Genomic DNA, 18,566 nt, shown 5'->3' on the forward strand with positions numbered 1-18,566 from the left:
TCATGAAACAAATATGAATGTTTTTTTATGTCATTTCCAAATTTAATTAAACTTTCTTTTCTGATTTCCATGAATTTTTCCTGTTGTTAAACTGCAGATCTGTTGGGGTTTTTTTCTAGCAGCACTGTGTTGCTTTATTCTGCTGTGTATATACATATATGTATGATGGACTGTAGGTTTATGCTCTTATAGTGGGAGGTAACTGGGGTTCTTGGCTACCGTGGAGCCCATGCAGCGAGACCTGCGGTAGGGGCGTGCAGTCCAGGATCCGTCTCTGCAACAACCCTCCTCCAGCGTTCGATGGGTCACAGTGTGTGGGCACAGACACCCAAACACAAATGTGCAAGGAGAAGCCTTGTCCCGGTAAGGACGCGATTATGCTTCGAGAAAAATCTCCGCTCCAGCCTGGATTTAGGAATTCGTTAAACGAAGCAGATTTCAGTTTTATACACTTTGTGTCCTCCAGTGGATGGAAAGTGGTCGTCCTGGGTGAGCTGGGGAGCCTGCAGTGTTTCCTGTGGGGGGGGTACTAGACAGAGGACACGCCTCTGTGCCAGCCCCGCCCCTCAGCACGGCGGCAGACAGTGTGAGGGCAACGACGTGCAAATCGACTTCTGCAACAGCGACCCCTGCCCCAGTGAGATACCTGAACTGCTACTGACTGCTTAGATACGCTCATTTCTGCATCTTTTCTTTTGTGAATCTGTCTGCACTTCTGTGTGTTAGTCAGTGGTAACTGGGGTCCATGGAGCAGCTGGGGCAGCTGCAGCAAGACATGTAACGGAGGTCAGATGAGGCGCTACAGGACCTGTGACAACCCCAGACCCGCCTACGGTGGGAGAGCTTGTGCAGGTGCTGATACACAGATACAAAGATGCAGCACCGTCAAGTGCCCCGGTGAGTCAGCCTGCGGCACGGTCAGGCGTGTGTTATTGGTTCCCTTGTAAGACTAAATTACCCCTACGACTGCTCCATTGCCGTGATTTGTGTGTTGATGTGTACACCTGTACTGTTTGTATTTTGCAGTTGATGGTACCTGGGGTTCATGGCAGCCATGGGGAGAATGTTCTTCTTCCTGCGGAGGAGGACAGAGGACACGTGTTCGGCTCTGTGACGGTCCGTCTCCAAGTGACGGTGGTCGGCCGTGTCCAGGAGACTCTACTCAGCTGTCCAGGTGCAACACTCAGGCCTGCCCAGGTAACGTATCTCTTAAAAAAAGCTTCTGTGTTCATTTGCTGTATTTACATTTAAAGACACGTTTCTTTTGATCAGGTGGGCCCCTGAAGGCCCGAGGAAGCATCATAGGGAACATTAACGATATCGAGTTCGGCGTCTCCATCCTCAATGCCACCATCACCGACAGTTTTGGCAGCAGAATCATCAAAGCCACAATCTCTAATGTACCGAGGACGTTAGGTCAGTTTTCCATTAGCTCGTTGGTTGTATCACTGTTCTGCTTTTAGATGTTGTATGATGCTCTCTAATTCCTGCCTCCATCTAAAAGTCAGCTGTTTTCTTGAACTCCTAATAAATCTAAGACCTTTAAATTGATTCAAGGTCCTGCAATGAGGAAGCTCATCTCCATCCTGAACCCCGTCTACTGGACCACTGCGCATGAAGTAGGAGAGGCGGTCAACGGCTACACGCTAACAGGAGGTATCTTCAGGCGGGAGACGCAGGTGGAGTTTGCCACAGGTAGGATTTCATGGGTTCAACACGGAGGCATGAAATCTTTGAACAGCTGTTTATATGTAAAGATATGTGACGCGACTGCGTGTTGGCAGGCGAGATCCTGAGGATGACCCACATCGTCAGGGGTCTGGACTCTGACGGCGCTTTGCTTTTGGACATCGTTGTGAGCGGACACATCCTGCAGCTGCCTTCACATGCTCTCATCGGCATCAAGGTACACAAATAGGCAATGGGAATATTATGAAGCCAGCTAATAAACTAATATAGGGACTGAAAGAAATATGCATATGCTTATCAGCCTGTTTACAACCAAAACACATCAGTTCATGTATATTTACAAAATGGTTTTATTGCATTTCTGGAAATTTAAACCATAGAAAAGACTGGAAATCGAATACAGTGAACGCCTCTATTTTAGAAAACATCAATTTATCATTATTTGTTTCTCTCTCTCTTTTTTAGCCATATGTCATCTCTAAGCTTCCCACCAGCAAATCAAGTCCCCCGTCTTGTATACCTCATAGATTCATATAAACGCACAATAACTCAGTTTAACCCAATAAAAACAATTTAAAGTCTAATGTCACACATTGCAAGGAAACAAACTAAAATTAAGGTCCAGCTGACAGACGCCAAACTGAATAATAAAAATGCACAATGTTCTGTTGTGTTTTTTTCCCAGGACTACACAGAGGACTACATCCAGACGGGACCGGGTCAGCTCTACGCTCTGTCCACTCGCATGTTCAGCATCGACAAGGAAAGTGTGCCCTACACCTGGAACCACACTGTCTCCTATGACCCGTCCAAGGGGAAGATGCCCTACCTGGTGGAAACGCTGAGGGCCGCAGCCATCAGTGCACACTACCACCCACTGGAGGAGGTGTTGGAGTACAGCATACAAGCTAGTATCTCCAAAGGTGAACGCAAAAGATGTTTCAACTTCTATTGCCTAATACTTTGTTGCACTTTCACCAAACATAAGCGAAATTTAAAGTTTGTTAACGTGACTCCAGGTGATCGCAGTAACCAGTGTCCTCGTGGCTTCACTTTGGTGGCTGCCGGGCCTTACTGTGCAGGTAATGCTAATCACAACACACGTATACTTACCCCCAAACCACGAAAAACTGCACCTAAAAATGATGTATTCATGGATTCATAATTAGAACATCTGATCGTTTCTGATTGTTCGTATTCGTGTTTATCTTTGTGCTGCAGATGAGAATGAATGTGAGGTTGGGAATCCGTGTTCACATGCCTGCCACAACACGATGGGCACCTACTACTGCTCCTGTCCCCGAGGCCTCGCCATCTCAGCCGACGGGAGGACGTGTCAGGGTACAAAACTCTCCGCCGCCTACTGACCCGACGCGGCAGCAAATCACCGTTAAGCCTCTTCTCTCCTCTCTCCTAGACGTCGACGAGTGTTCGCTAGGTGGGAATGTGTGCCACGACGCAGAAGACTGCGAGAATACCATCGGCTCTTACAGATGCGTCACGCGCTGTGGGCGTGGCTTCAGGAGAACAGCTGACGGCTACAGCTGTACAGGTTTGATTGTACACGTAAAGGGCATTCCTTTCCTTTTTAATCGATTTGACTTTCTAATAATAGTGGGACATGTTTGTGTTGTTCAGATGTGAACGAGTGCCTGGAGTCAAATCCGTGTAATCAACGTTGTTTGAATACCGTCGGTAGTTACCGCTGCGCCTGTGAGCCAGGATTTCATCTCAGGAACAGGCGCTGCATAGGTGAGAGAGGCGCTCCTCTCCATTGATGTTCTACGTAAAATAAGACAATTTATCACTAAACCTGGAGCCACAAACTTCCCTTTTTCCTCTGTTCACCGCAGATATCAACGAGTGCAGGCAGAGGGTTTGCCGCTCTGATCAGCAGTGTAAAAACACTCGCGGTGGTTACATCTGTATTGACCTCTGCCCCAGTGGTATGACCAAGGGTGGCAATGGAACATGTGTGGGTGAGTGCTACTGAAGTACTGTAGAGTAGTTACTAATACGCTGTTTAGAAAATGTAGAGAAACACATCTATTCTCAGTGGGGGGAAATAATCATGCAGCATATCTGTACCGATACAGACTGGGTAATGTGTTAGGAGTGGAAGGATCAAGGTAGAGGGCTGAATTCAAGCCTGGAAATGAAAAAATTCCACACAAAGTAGCAGTTTCCTGTCCCACTGATGGGTTAAGGATCTTCTACGGCCCTGTCCAGCTCTCCCAGAGTAACTGTGTGTGTCCTGGATTCTCCTCCATGCTCTTGAAACTGAGCTGGGAGACTCTGTAAATCTTCTGGTATCTTCTGTGTCGTCCTGGAGGAGCCGGACAACAATGCAGCCTCTGCAGGGTTCATGTATCACGTCACGCTAACAGCAGTGACACTGACCCTAGCCAAACGCAAAACTAGTGAAAAACAGTCAGGAAATATAAGGAGGGGGGAAAGTCAGAGGCCTCCATGTGTGAAACCCTTCCTGTTTGCAGCTCTTGTTAATTTCATTAAGACCAAAGCTGCTGAGACTGATTAACAACCCCCTCTGCTATGTAACTGACCACATCGATAGCCCAGAAGTTTAACCGACTAGATGCCAGCCTCTAATTAAAAGGTGTTTCTTGCATTTTTTTGATTAGCATATTGTGATTAATAAGATGATGCATGTTCGTCTCTTGTGGCCTGTTGCAGACGTTGACGAGTGCAGAGACGGTACCCATCAGTGCAGATACAACCAGATCTGCGAGAACACCAGAGGCAGCTACCACTGCACCTGCCCCCGTGGTTACAGATCCCAGGGAGTAGGGCGGCCCTGCGTCGGTACGTGTCTCTGCCTTGAATTGAATCCAGTGCGGTATAACATCAAACCCTCATTGCTGCTGTGTCATTCTGATTACTTTGGGCTACTTAGCCAAGCATGAAACATCCTGAGCAGTAAAATAAAAATGCAGTGCTCTTTCCTTATGTTTCGCATCAGCTTGCTTGCTTCAAGAAATGCACTTTCTTCTTTCTGATGCTGACTCACTCACTTCTGCAGAAAGCCTAAAAAGCTGCTGTCATCATATCGCGCCACTGCTTGCTCACATGACCAAATGCTTCACTGAGAACAGCTGATTAACTCTTTCTATTAAACGCAAACAAAAAAAATATCTTGCTTTTTGTCAAGAAACAATGCTGCATGATATCAGAGGCTTTGCCAGCTCAAGATGATGCTACGGTGTTAGACAGCTGTTAGGGAAACAGGAAGGAGGGAAAGGAATACATAAAACACCAACTGTAAAAAGACCAGCACCGTCACCTCACAGCTCTGTCTGTCACTTCCTCCTTTTCATTCCCTCCAGTTCGGATCTATCAAAGTGTTTCCAGCACCTTTATGTTTGGGGCTGGCTGTTTCCTGGCGTCGCTTTGTGATGGCGTATGTACCCTGATGCTGCTGGGACATTAACACTCTGTCTGAATGAACTGGGAACGTTTTTTTAACACAATTCATATCTGATGTACTTCTTCAGATAAAATGTGAAAATTATGATTTTTGTTATTTATGAGATGGAGTGATTCTCTCATTCAAATTAAACCTGTAGTTTCAATACATTTCTGTGTCCCTGACATGAAAATGTATTGTTATACAGCGGGGTAACTTGGATATCCCCTTTTCTCCCCTCATCCTTCTCCTCTTTCATGGCCTGCACCTCCTCCTGTGCTCCTCTCATCACTCTGTTCTTTTTTCTTTACTTCTGCATCATTTCCAACCTTTTATCCACCTTTTCTTGGTGCTGGTCTTTCTCTGTGCCGAGGGCAGATGTAAATGAATGTGAGCGGCTCCCGCAGCCTTGCGCCCACCAGTGCATCAACACTCCCGGCAGCTTCACGTGCGCCTGCCCTCCTGGGCGCCACCTGCTGGGGGACGGCAAGTCCTGCGCTGGGCTTGAGCGGCTGCCCAGCTACGAAAGTTACTCGTACACTTACCGCACGTCTCAGTCCGCCCCCGGCGGCGGCTCCAGCCAGATGCTCTACCACAACTTGGCCTCCCAGAGCTACCACTCCTACGCAGCCCCCGCGTCGGGGCGCTACAGGAGTCGGAGCCGCAGAGAGACGCGTGTGCATTCCTCACATCAGGGCGTCCTCGCTTGTCAGCAGGGCTTTGAGCCCAGGGGTCACCGCTGCTTAGGTAACTATGGAGAAGAGGCAGGGTTGAGATGAGGGAGAGGAAAGTTCAGCATTTCATTACTGCCTGAGAATTTGCAGTGGGGTCTGGAAAACTGATGTTCTGTGTATCCCTCTGTGGCTGTTTTTGTGTGTGCATGACATCAAAAAGACATCAACGAGTGTGAAGTGAGGGACACCTGTCAGCACGAGTGCACGAACACACCAGGAAGCTACAGGTGTCTCTGTCCTGCTGGTTACCGCCTCATGACCAATGGCAAGACTTGTCAAGGTGAGAACCTCGGTGTGCTCGCTTTGTCTACCCGGCAATCCACCTGTTCACTGGAACTCATGCAATTTACCCTCAAGTGAGGTGTGACCTGTGCTTACTGTAGCTGTTTGCTGTATCTGCCGCAGACACAGACGAGTGCCTGGAACAGAACATCCAGTGTGGAGTGAATCGAATGTGCTTCAACACGAGAGGAAGCTACCAGTGTATTGACACCCCCTGTCCCCCAAACTACCAGAGGGACCCGGTCACAGGGTAAACCTGCACACATACATGAAACCTGATCATTCTGAACTTTGAGACAAAGTGATCATATTTTATCATATCCTACAGATATAAGTACGGGGGCGGGTTGTTTTCTCTTCAAATTGTAGCAGATTTCTGTGTAAAACCTTCTTCTTTGGGCTTCTCACATCGCCTTTACACCAAACCTTTGTTTTCTGCCTCCTGGGCCCACCAGCACCATATTCAACCAAAATTAACTTTTTTCTTTTTGTAGGTTCTGTCTGAGAAACTGCCAGCCAAATGACCTGGAGTGCGCACTGAGCCCGTACGCCTTGGAGTACAAGCTGCTGTCGCTTCCCTTTGGCATCGCAGCCAACCAGGACCTCATCAGGCTGGTGGCCTACACACAGGATGGAGTGATGCACCCCAGGACCTCCTTCCTGGTGGTGGACGAGGATTTCGCGTTGCCGTTTGCTCTGCGAGATGAGAACCTAAAGGGAGTGCTGTTCACCACGCGGCCGCTACGAGAGCCCCACACGTACCGCATGAAGGTCCGAGCCCTGTCCTACAGTGAAGACGGAGGCATCGAGTACCAGACGACCTTCATCGTCTACATCGCTGTCTCTGCCTACCCCTACTGAAAACACTTTAAATGACCCGAGTGGCTGCGTCCTCTGAGTGCAGTGCTGCAAAAAGTGGCATGGTGAGAGTTAGTGGATGCGACCGCATCAGTAAACAGACTGGAAAAAGATTATCGAGTGTGTGCGAGAGGCCAGCGGGTGCATACGGCCCCGAAGGTGTAAGGAAGTAGGACGCCTGATGTTTACATGAGGAAACTTACCAACTATTTATCAGCTCTAATCCCTGGAAACCTCCCAAACCTCTCAGTCAGTCATCTCCTGACTCTTCAGACTTATTTATAAGACACGTTAGATTCGACTCTTCCAAACCGAAACGCCACCGGTTCAGAGAGTACAACATATTAGCTTCTCTTTCATTTACATCAACCTATTATTAACTCGAACACGAAAAATGGAAGACGGGTCCCACTTTTGCGCCATCAGTTGCCAAAGCGGAGGCGTCACTGTTCGGGTTTGGTGCTCAGGTACTGGCGCACGAACGCCTCAGGCAGAAACTCACGTCACCAGCGCGATGATCCACCCAACAGCTGGTGCCAAGATGTATTTTTTTACGATTTGTACATATGTTTTTCTCATAATGTAATGCCACACTTGTACGTACCGTATCCGTTTTGTAATAAAAATCGAATATGAATAGATAAACGCTGATTTTACAAATTATATATGCGTGCACAGCACTGCTGCACAAAACATCCCCGATCTTGACGGAGCGTGCCACACGTGGACCCGAGCGCCGTACGCAAAGCTTCTGATCACAGATACACTCGAAGGCCATTCAGAGATAAGTTTTCTCCGTCTGCCGTGAAGTCTTTAGATTCTTCGTATCCTTATCAGTTAAAGAAGATTAATGATAATCATGTGCAATATCAAATAAAAGTAATTATTACATCTGAATTATTACATTTACAAATGTTTGATAGTGTAAATCATTTTGAAGCTATGCTGTTGTTGATTATACACCCACACCTTGTTGATAATAGGTTGGACCTGCTTTTGCTTTCATAACTGTCTGAATTCTTCAAGGCACAGATTCAGGAGTGCCCTGGAAATCTTCCACAGAGGTTTTGGTTCAATTTTATTTATATAGCACCAAATCACAAAAAAAGTCGCCTCAAGGTGCTTTATACTGTACAGTAGATGCAGAGAAAAACCCAACAATCATATGACCCCCGATGAGCAGCACTTTGGCGACAGTGGGAAGGAAAAACTCCCTTTTAACAGGAAGAAACCTCCAGCAGAACCAGGCTCAGGGAGGGGCGGGGCCATCTGCTGCGACCGGTTGGGGTGAGAGAAGGAAGACAGGATAAAGACATGCTGTGGAAGAGAGACAGAGGTTAATAACAGATATGATTCAATGCAGAGAGGTCTGTTAACACATAGTGAGTGAGAAAGGTGACTGGAAAGGAAAAACTCAATGCATCATGGGAATCCCCGGCAGCCTAATAAACACATTCCAGTTTATTAATAATTCGAAAAACAAGTTATGGGTACATATTTGCATAACTTTTTAGGTATATGTACAAGTAGCGGTAATTACAAGTACAAAACATGTACTGTGCTTCATAAATGAGTAACAAATGTAGTACATAACAGTAACCTACAGCACACCAGAAAAATAGATTCAGACTACCTTTCAGGCTCAGGTGCAGTGACACGGCTTTAACAAGAAGAAAAGTCAGTCATTCACCATCTTTCTCTTCTTCCTGCGCACTGAAACCACCAAAGTCCTCTTCTCCAGTGTCGGAAACGAACAGGTTCAGGATGGCTACGTCATCCACTCTCAGCTTCTCTCCTTCGTTGTCACTTTCAAAACCAACCAAAGAAATCCTCGTTGTCAGAGTCGAACACCCTCAGAAGGGCCGTGGCGGTGTCCTCCTCTCCATCATGCAGCAGTCCAGCCCTTTGAAATCCGTTGGTGATCGTGGATGTTTCCACACTTTTCCACGCTGTCAGATTCCACCGGTGGAGTTGAGCATAACTTGCTTTTCGCAAGTTTATCGCCGCTCGTCATCCACGCCTCCCGCTGAACGCGTAGCGCTACTTTGAAGTTTGTTTTTCGCGCTACTTGTACGGCACTATGTTGCCTGGCGGATGGAGATGTGACTAACATACCACTCTTGAACCCCGATACTGTGTGTCTGATCACATGCCCTTCCGCCAGGCAACGTAGTGCCGTACAACAGCGGAACAAACAAAACAAATCGTCTTACGATATGACAAAAATCACGGACAATCCATAGAAAAGCCGCACCTGACTAAAAGCCGCAGGGTTCAAAAAGTAGCGGCTTATAGCCCGACAATTACGGTACTCAAGAACAACAAGTAGGCCTGCAGAGCGAGAGCGAAGTGCTCTAATAGGGTGATATGGTACTACAAGGTCATTAAGATAAGATGGGGCCTGATTATTTAAGACCTTGTATGTGAGGAGCAGGATTTTGAATTCTGGATTTAACAGGAAGCCAAAACAGGAGAAATCTGCTCTGTCTTTCTAGTCCCTGTCAGGTCTTTGATGTCAGGTTGACATGACATCATCATACAGTTGCTAAATTGTTGACTCTGGGCTGTTACAATGTGATAACGTTTATATTCTGCTGTAAAGCATCATCTATCATGTTGTACAGTCACTCCAAAGTGTCTCTCAGACGTTGTGCGCTAATTTCTGTACCTGTACGGTTCAACCGTTGTCTTTATCTTTGACTCAAAAATTTAACTTTGGTCGCTTAGTTGTGACACAATCCAAAATAATCACAACACAGCTAAGACTCAGCATTCACACATTTTAATTTATTGTTGTTTTTCTTCCAAAAGCACAAACATAAAAAAGGAACATTTGAATAAGGCAGTTTGTACATCAGTTTGGTGCGCTCCATCATCTTCTCACCCAGAAGAGCATCGCCGACTAGAAATACACGAAGCTCATAAATCTAGTCATTACTGCATTAGAGAAGGTGTCTGATGTCCGGATGCATCGTCACTGATGACAGTATTCAAACATGACAACCCATGTCTAAATATCAACCGGTGATGAAAAAAAACACAACTGTAGTGACTTGTGTTTTATATTTTAAAAAAAAATGAACAAATAAATAAAAATCTATGAGTAACTTTAACTCCGTGTTTGAAAACGAGCAGAAAGGAACCGAACGCTGGAGCTATCATCACGTCTGCACTCGGAGCAAAGCTCACGCAACACGCGTTTCTTTCATGCTCATATATACTGCATGGTTTCAAAATAAAATGTAATAAAATCCACCACTTACTCTCTAAACACACGAGCTCCGAACTAAATCCCAGATGTAAGCAACGTTATTCCATGAAAGCGAAAATAAAACATTTGGCAACATGTCATCTACCCAATAAGGTGGATGAAAATTATGTAAAATGTGTTGGAAAAGTCTTATTATTATTAGACCAACTCTCAGGATAAATAGAAAAAAAACAACAAGAGGGGCGGAGCCCGGCTTTTATCCCATCAGGGAGTCTGATGATGGAAACCAAACAGTTTCCTCACAGACAAAATTCCTGAAACCTTGGAAAAACAAATGTCAGGTATGAAATGCTAAAGTGAATACTGAAAATACATCATCTATTCTTTAAACTATTAATTCCCCGTCAGTTCACAAAAAAGAAGAAGAAGAAAACGCATCATCGTACCGAACGGCGTGTCAGGCCTGCAAACGGTGTTTTTAACTGAGTGAGTGGAGGCGAAAATAACGTCACTCAAAACAATAAAACAAAGCAGATGTTTGATCCTAGATTAATGTTTTTCTGTTAAATAGTGAAAAAGTTTTTTAAACAAAACAAAACCGTGTGAGCGCACGTTCTCTGGGTGGCGCGTTTTCCAGAGACGCTGCGATGAACAGTACCAGCAGAGCCGCATCAATGCCCTGTTCAGTAGCAGAGGGGTCACAAGCAAAGTGGGATTAATAGAGTGGCGATGGAGATGCATCGTGGGTAGTATAACCCTTAACTGGGGCAGCACGAGGGGATAGATGGATGAATCCCCCCGGCCCCTCCTCCAGTGCAAATCCACCACCCTCTGTGCGTGACTGTGCTTTTCAAGCAGCTCTCGCTGCTCAAGTGTTACAGCGAGAGGGGCGGAGCCCGGCTTTTATTCCATCTGGAAGTCTCTGACGATGGAAACCAAACACTCAGAGTTTCCTCACAGATAAAATCCCTGAAACATTCGGTGGACGATGGAAAAACATGTTTGTTCCTATGAACGTGTGCGCGCAGCGGTGCCACCCGACCTTTCTGACCAGCAGGGAGCGCTCTGGTTTCTACTGGTTTTGACCAACAGCCCTGCTTTATGCAATTCAATCATGAGCAGTTTTACTAACATTTACCTCTGTAAGTTGGGAACCGCTGGGGGCACAGTGCACAGGAATGACCTAGACATAAAGGTTAACAGGTCGGGGAATCAGCACAGACACACGGGTACAAAATGATCTGTAGCGCCCTGTGAGGAGTACGATTTAAGCTATGACCGTGCAGGGACTCCACAGGAAAACCCATTTTTAACTTAATACGAGCCAGACTGTACTTTAAAAAAAAAAAGGAAATAAAGTCTTGGCTTGAAAACATCTCATTGGGTTAAAAATCTGGTTTTCCTGTTAGTCCCTGTGCCATCTGTTACATAAACAGAGCACCGCCCCCTCTCTCTGTCAGGGATGTGGAGTGAGCTGCTCGTCTTCTACACCGTCTTCCTCGCCGTCAGTACCCTGACGATGCTCCCCACTCCTCCAGCTGCCAGAGCCTGAGAACACAGAAAGAGAAAAACTGTTTTTGATGATCATAATAAACCAACTAAAATCGTTTTCTTACACTTAAGTACTGTCGATTTGTTCGATTGTTCTGTGCTGCTTTCACTGCATTGCAAACCTCTGCAGGTTTGTCTTCTGAACACTGAGTTTCAATGTAACGCAACGTGCGATATAAACATTATTGCCACCACGTCCAGGCTGTAGCGCATGTGTGAGAATGACTTGGACGGCTTGGACCATTTATTAACCCCTAATTTACGTGCACATGAACCTGCTGTATCAGACAGAATAATGACCCAATCTGCATATTTTTAACCCAAGAAGATTAAGAACATGAAGTTTAAAGCACAACGTCTACAACTGTTTGATTTAGAAGCTGAGAAACACAGTTATCTGACCCTTTGGGTGTTTTCAAAGTGGAACGAGTATCATTGCGGGAAAAGTTGAACTTGTCTATTGTTTTGGCTCAAGAAGACGCTGGAGATCCCACAGTGAGGTGGGAATATTTACCTTTTCGTGCCACTGCAGCAGGACCGCGCTGCTGTTCTCTGACGGCCTCTCGAAGCCTTTGTAGATGTATTTCATCAGCAGGTCCACGCCGTTTTTGTCGAGAGACTGAACGCCTTTCTCGATGTCACCGCTCTTGAAGGAGCTGAGCACCTTCAGCACCAGACCCTCCGCACGGTCCTGGCCAGGAGAGAGCAGACGGCTGAAGGCCAGAGTCGCTACACATTCCAGTCAGTTCGTATACCTGGCTGTGAAATCATCGACCACTGGACCTTGAGCCGCACACACCCTGAAAGGACCTCAGCTATAAGGTGCTGAAGATCTGCTACTTTCTGCTGTATTGTTTAAGTTTGGAGAGCTTAAGAAGAACCAAATATCACTGCTATACTACAAATCAAGAACCTGAAGTTTCTCAAAGTGATGCATTAAAATGTGCTGGCGCTTGAAGCTTTACTGACGAGGAAAACCGAGCTCACCTTGACGTTCTGGTTCTTTGTGTTGATTGGTGGGTTCTTCAGTACTGCGTGTAAAGCCTCCGTGAGATTTCCTGTGCAGGAAAGGTTAAGGAAGCAGCACAGCAAAGACTCACCCTCCATCACAACGGATGTAAAGAAAATTAGAAACTAGCCTTTGCCTTCGTCTCTCATAAAGAACAACAAGCTGCACAATCAGTGCAGTCCAATTTTAAAAGCACAAAGTCTTTCAGTTAAATCAGCTTTATGAGCAGTTCACTGCCTGAATAATACAAATGCATTCATGCCCCGCAGCTCTGTTAATCATGAAAAATGTATTAAACACCTTCCACAGCTCCATTTCCCCCCAAATAATTCTGTTTGCAGCATTGCTCAGTCTCCTGATTGGTGGTTTTCTACACTAATCAGCCGTAAGTATGCTTCATAAAGACGCTCGACCTTATTGCAGTCCATGGTAGCAAAACTGCTCAGGCACAGGGGAAACAGCACTTGTACGAATAAGTGACTGAAGCCTGAGTGCTTCCACAGTGACGCTGTTCAGGTTCCAGTCATTTACTTGAATGTGGATATTGATCCCTACAGACACAGACGGGGAGATTTCTCGCGTGACTAAATCAAGAGCTACCGTACCAGCAAATCTCTGTTATACAGCGATTGCTCAAGATTGCTTGACTGGGTTTTGCTTTGATGTTTTGAGTTTTCGCTGTTGTAACGCGCTGGGAGGAGTTGCTCAGTGGGGAAGTGGAGCGCCTTCGAGCCCTATATGGCCTACAAAGCTCTTTTGACCCTCTGCGAGATGCCGGGTTCACCACACCCTAAAATGCACTTGCAGCATCAGGGAGAAAGCAGACCTGGGCAGGAGGGTGAACTCAGTAAAAGTGATGCACGCCCGCTTGTTCAATCTTGGAGCGCAATCCCTGGAATGTGACTGTCAGGCAAGTCGGGGCAGTGACTGGCCTGCTAGCTAAACGCCCATCCATGCAGCTAGCATCCCCGAAAGCTAAGTGAAGTGTGCGGATAAATCTGAGCCTTACGGGCACACTGCACAGGCCACCGCGGCACTTTCATTCAGCACGCCGTGTAGGCTAACGGGCGGGCTAGCTAATCTCGTAAAGGATATTGTCTGATGAGCGAGTCCACCTCTGCCTCGTCAGGACCCATCTGATTTTCTCCTCCGTCCTCCTCGTCCACAAACTTGTTCTCGTCGTATTCGTCCACGTCCACTCGCCTGAAGCGGGCGGACACGGTATTCTTCGACATGTCTGCGGCGATTCGGGTGATTTATATTAAACCGAAAAGCAGAAGCGTTCGCGCGCAAATCCTTTTTAAAAAAATTATTTCTGCAGTGCTTTTTTCTGATGTGGGCTGTCACTGGCAGACAGGCGACTTCCGGGCCTCCCCCTTCTTTCCTCCCTCGCCGTTACTTTGACTTCCGCTGACTCAATGCCGCCCCGTGGCTGCAGTTTCTGTTCTCACCGCCAGAGGGAGCTCAAACCAAAGAAATAGTTCCGCGGTCAACAAAACTAAGCAGGCTATGTTAAGATTTTCAACTTTAGTATTTAATTAATTTGCATCACTTTTTGTCACAGTGTACTATGACATTGCAAAATAAAATGAAATTCTGCAGCTATTTATTTTATTTTGAGCAGTGGAATAGTCTTAATTTCTAAGTCAGCAAAAATAATTTTCTGGCACAACTTCACCTGCTTCCAAGGTGCATGGAGAGGATAAAAGAATTCACAAAGAAGGAGCTCCAGCAACACTTGAGGGAAGATGAACAACTTTAATAATAGACCAACGCGTTTCCGCTTATGGCCTTCATCAGGGTCATAGTAAAACATTTTAAAATTGCTTAAATACAAGACAGGAAACAGAAAAAAATTTCAAATTAACCAGTACCTACCTATTATATGTCAGCTTACCTATCTATGAAGTTTTGACTGGTTAATTTGAAAAAATTTTCTGTTTCCTGTCTTGTATTTAAGCAATTTTAAAATGTTTTACTATGACCCTGATGAAGGCCACAAGCGGAAACGCGTTGGTCTATTATTAAAGTTGTTCATCTTCCCTCAAGTGTTGCTGGAGTTCCTGCTTTGTGAATAATTTCTAAGTCAGTAAGCTGCAAAGTCATCACTATCATCATTAAAATTCTACGTTTGGACTTGTAGGTTATTCCCAGACAGTTTGGACTAAACCAAACTCATTTTGATAGATGAAACACATTTGTCTGACAGCCAAAGATAAATACATCTGATATCAGGTGCTCTCTTTTTTTGAATAAAAGAATTGTAGTTCACAACCCCGGGGACAGTTGTAACCGTCCCTCGTTGCAGCTGTCCCCAGTCTCCCCTATAAACTTCTCCACAGTTTACCAGTGTTTACAGCCCTGATTTTATTTTGTTTATTTTTATTATTCTCTCTCTTTTTTAATCTTATCTCATATCTGAAAAAAATGATGATGAAGAAAGAAAGAAAGAAGTTGAACGTTCAAAAAAAGTAACATGTAAGCAAAACAAAGTGAACAAAAACAGGTGTACCTAAAACGTCGCTTTTCAGGTACACCTGTTCAGTGGTTATCACAAATATCTAATCAGTCAGCCACATGGCAGCAACTCAGTGCATTTGGGCATGAAGACAGCTGGCATGTACCTGAAGTTTGAACTGAGCGTCAGAATGGTCATTTAAGTGACTCTGAATGTAGCACGGTTGTTGGTGCCAGACAGGCTGTATTTAAAAAACCCAAAACTGCTGACCTACTGGGATTTTTCTGCACAACCATCTGTAAGATTTACATGGTCAGAAAAACAGAAAAAAATCCAGTGAACAGCAATTATCTGACCTACGTTTCATCACAGGTCAGAGGAGACTGGTCAGAGTGCTTTGAGTTGACAGGAAGGCAAATAAAGTTTGTCTGGATACACAACATATCAAACCTTTAAGCAAATGGGCTTCAGCTGCAGGTAATCATAATCACAGTATTGCTATTTGTATGTTCCATTTAAGAAAAAGAGCATTAACAGTAGCATCAAGCGTGAATGTAATGTTTTGAAGATACGCATAAATGAACTAAAAACCTTCTTAAAAACACGATGTTACATCTTTATGCTAATGTGATACAGTTGAATCAGTGAATCCATACATGAAAATTCTGGATTGCTGCAGAATTCAGATACCTGTGTCATTCACCTTTATGATTGCACAGGTTTATTCTGAATATTCTGCTACGATGCGGAAATGTGGGAGTCTGGTGAGCCCAGTACTGTGTGCGATGAGTCAGAAGAATGGAGTCTGAATGGATTTGTAATCAGGCCTGCGATCCATGGGGGCTTTCATACGTCATATGAATGTGCATTTTTTCAGTATAGGAAGTAAGACCAGATTTCCCATGTTACTAATCCCCGCACTCGTCTCTGTTTGCATCACAGAAACAGTTAGAAATAAACCCAAACTGAAGTATCTAGTTTTCAAACTGCATGACGCCTTGGGGGTGGGGGAGTGTGGCTTTGTTGCCTTTTGAAAACCACATGAGCTCATATTAAATTTTGGCTTATCGTCCCGTGATGTTTCCAGGGATAATGGGCAGGCATTTTCACTGCGAACCAAAAGAACGTAGTTCATAACACGCAGATCTTTTCTGGGAAAGCAAGTAACTAGGGCACACCTATGTTTCATCAATGCCTTTTTTCCCTTTAGAAGTGGGATCTTTTTATTTCCTTATCTGGCCTGTCTAGACTGCCCCAAGAGTAAAAAAAAAAAAAAAAGATAAAGTATATCACTGCCTTTTTCCTTACATGCCAACCTACACAGTGGGAGTATTAGAAAACAGCGATGACTGCACCAAAAAAAGGAAAAGGTCAAACAATTGCAAAACATTGAACCCTGCCTCTGAGAGGCTCCTCACTCACACATTCGTCCATGAAAAACATACAGAGACGTTTTCTTTTCCTTCTCTTTCCCTGTGATTTTCCCACTCCCTCTTATTGCTGCACACATACACACAATCTGGCGTGCATTGGTCACAAGTGGCCTCATTGCAGGCTTTCTGCAGTGCCCCAACCTGTCCGTGCTATGTTGCTATGTGAATGACTCAGCACACAGAGGGTAAATGGCCTGTACTTGTATAGCGCTTTACTAGTCCCTAAGGACCCCAAAGCGCTTTACACTACATTCAGCCATCCACACATTCACACACTGGTGATGGCAGCTACATTGTAGCCACAGCCGCCCTGGGGCACACTGACAGAGGCGAGGGTGAGGATACAGCCTCACAGAGGGCATTTCTGTTCATCTGCCAATTAACAAACCTGTGAAAAAGTTCCACATGGAGTCCCTTTTGTGCTGTGCTGGCTCTAAGGAAGAGGTGAAACTTGAAACGTTCTCTGAAAAGATGCCGATACAGAGCTTTTAGACTCTGGGCAAATCTGTTGGGAATCTGGCCAGGTGCTTCCGTGCCAGAGGAAAGGACTAACAGAATAGCAAACTATCCTAAGCACTTAATTAGTACTCTCACACAAGGAGAATATTGCTTTTGGATGAGGATTTAATTGGGGAATGTAATAATTTAGCGGGGGCTTTGTTGGAGCAGGTCTCCAAGTTTTAGAGGCTCTGTGTGGTTTTCTTTATCATGCAGGTCAAAGGGAATCGTTTTGTCACGTTTTGTAACATCACTACTTTGACATTTATTGGTTAACATCATTCGATATTTGGTACGGGTCCTCAAATCACATTTTCAAATCAAAACAGTCCTCTCTGACTGAAAAACTGAGATTTAAAGGAAATCGCTGCATCGGTGTGTATTCCCCTCTTCCTGGAACCAAATATTCCCATTGCATTAGGTAATTCTTTCACATAGACAATTTCTTTAGTAAAAGGAAGTCGTGAGCAATCAAGGAAGTCTGGGACTGGCCACTGGTCTATTTACCTCCACCGAAAATGATTAATCTCACATACTGTTAGGTAACTATTAACAAAGCAGAGATGTAGAGATGTCATTGCATTTTATAAACTACAGTACTTACCAATGAGTCAAAAATGGTTCTTACAGATAAATTATTACAAAAAACTGATTTAAAAAGAGGGACATTGTTTTCTGTGATGTAAGAGACTACGTAAGCATCTGCAGTTTTTAAAATTCACGAGCCTTTTTTGTACCTTTTTTTTAAATTTCAGATGTGTAATCTCTGATTTGGGCTTGTAGAAATAACACAGATTGTATTATCTGTTCTCAGAAGTTAGAACGCTGGCTCCAGTTTTTCAAAGGGTGTGTGAGCACTAACTGATCTTTATCCATCCATTTGTTTTCTGTCACTTATGTGAGTTCGGGTTGTTGGGCAGCAGTCTGAGCAGAGGAGACCAGACTTCCCTCACCCCGGAAACCTCTTGCAGCTTGTCTGAAGGAGAAACCAAGTTGTTCCCAAGCCAGCTGAGACATGTAACCTCTCAGGATGCATCCCAATCAGCATTTGACATCAGTAACTGCTCATGCCAATTGCAGCGGTTCTACTAGGAATCCGTCTCTAATGACCAAGCTCTCCCAATCTCTAATGGACAGCCCAGTCACCCTTTTGCAGGAAACTCACTAATCAGAGCTCTTGACCACAGGTGAAGATAGGAATGCAGATTGACGATAAATCAACAGCTTCACTTTTACACTCAGCCAAACCATTGCAGTCGTCGCTTCTGGATAAGCTCTTCCATCGAGGCCTGCTGATTACACTGACCACGTATCGCGCTGTTGCCGAGATGGTCACGAAGGGACACTGGGAAAATCTGATGCAAACAGTGCATTTGGAAGACCTCGAGCTTGTTGAGGTCATGTTTGAGGATGACCCGG

The 18,566-nt window shown here is 45.1% G+C and overlaps 2 protein-coding genes across 2 annotated transcripts in view; one reads left to right on the top strand and one right to left on the bottom strand.

The window, feature by feature from the left end:
• hmcn1 (hemicentin 1) overlaps positions 1–7,885 on the top strand; it is an 87,245-nt gene extending 79,360 nt beyond the window's left edge. The window contains exons 90-107 of the mRNA XM_085251300.1: positions 193–363; positions 467–637; positions 727–897; positions 1,027–1,197; positions 1,273–1,416; positions 1,558–1,695; positions 1,785–1,906; positions 2,375–2,612; positions 2,709–2,771; positions 2,911–3,030; positions 3,107–3,241; positions 3,328–3,441; positions 3,543–3,668; positions 4,384–4,512; positions 5,492–5,860; positions 6,008–6,127; positions 6,253–6,379; positions 6,624–7,885. Of these exons, the coding sequence (XP_085107426.1) occupies positions 193–363; positions 467–637; positions 727–897; positions 1,027–1,197; positions 1,273–1,416; positions 1,558–1,695; positions 1,785–1,906; positions 2,375–2,612; positions 2,709–2,771; positions 2,911–3,030; positions 3,107–3,241; positions 3,328–3,441; positions 3,543–3,668; positions 4,384–4,512; positions 5,492–5,860; positions 6,008–6,127; positions 6,253–6,379; positions 6,624–6,990 (2,996 nt within the window). The 3' untranslated portion in view covers positions 6,991–7,885. The remainder of the gene's footprint in view (positions 1–192; positions 364–466; positions 638–726; positions 898–1,026; positions 1,198–1,272; positions 1,417–1,557; positions 1,696–1,784; positions 1,907–2,374; positions 2,613–2,708; positions 2,772–2,910; positions 3,031–3,106; positions 3,242–3,327; positions 3,442–3,542; positions 3,669–4,383; positions 4,513–5,491; positions 5,861–6,007; positions 6,128–6,252; positions 6,380–6,623) is intronic.
• A 1,868-nt stretch (positions 7,886–9,753) lies between these two features.
• Positions 9,754–14,162, bottom strand: arpc5b (actin related protein 2/3 complex, subunit 5B). The gene is made up of 4 exons (XM_085252233.1): positions 13,854–14,162; positions 12,737–12,809; positions 12,264–12,440; positions 9,754–11,746 (listed from the first exon to the last, which is right to left on the bottom strand). The coding sequence occupies exons 1-4, from the start codon at positions 13,991–13,993 to the stop codon at positions 11,684–11,686; spliced, it is 453 nt and encodes a 150-aa protein (XP_085108359.1). The 5' UTR covers positions 13,994–14,162; the 3' UTR covers positions 9,754–11,683.
• Between the last annotated feature and the right edge of the window lie 4,404 nt (positions 14,163–18,566).

Source organism: Mchenga conophoros, linkage group LG17 (assembly GCF_057382185.1).
Source record: "Mchenga conophoros isolate Kocher_MC1m ecotype Shallow Benthic linkage group LG17, M_conophoros_male_GT1.1, whole genome shotgun sequence".
NCBI classification, from domain to species: Eukaryota; Metazoa; Chordata; class Actinopteri; order Cichliformes; family Cichlidae; genus Mchenga; species Mchenga conophoros.

Bases quoted from the DNA above. Each gene is read 5' to 3' on its own strand.
- arpc5b (XM_085252233.1), bottom strand. From the start codon at position 13,993: ATGTCGAAGAATACCGTGTCCGCCCGCTTCAGGCGAGTGGACGTGGAC. The intron at 12,810-13,853 runs ATATCCTTTACG...CCTTTCCTGCAC, and splicing joins GTGGACTCGCTCATCAGACA to AGGAAATCTCACGGAGGCTT. The intron at 12,441-12,736 runs GTGAGCTCGGTT...TCTCCTGGCCAG, and splicing joins CAAAGAACCAGAACGTCAAG to GACCGTGCGGAGGGTCTGGT.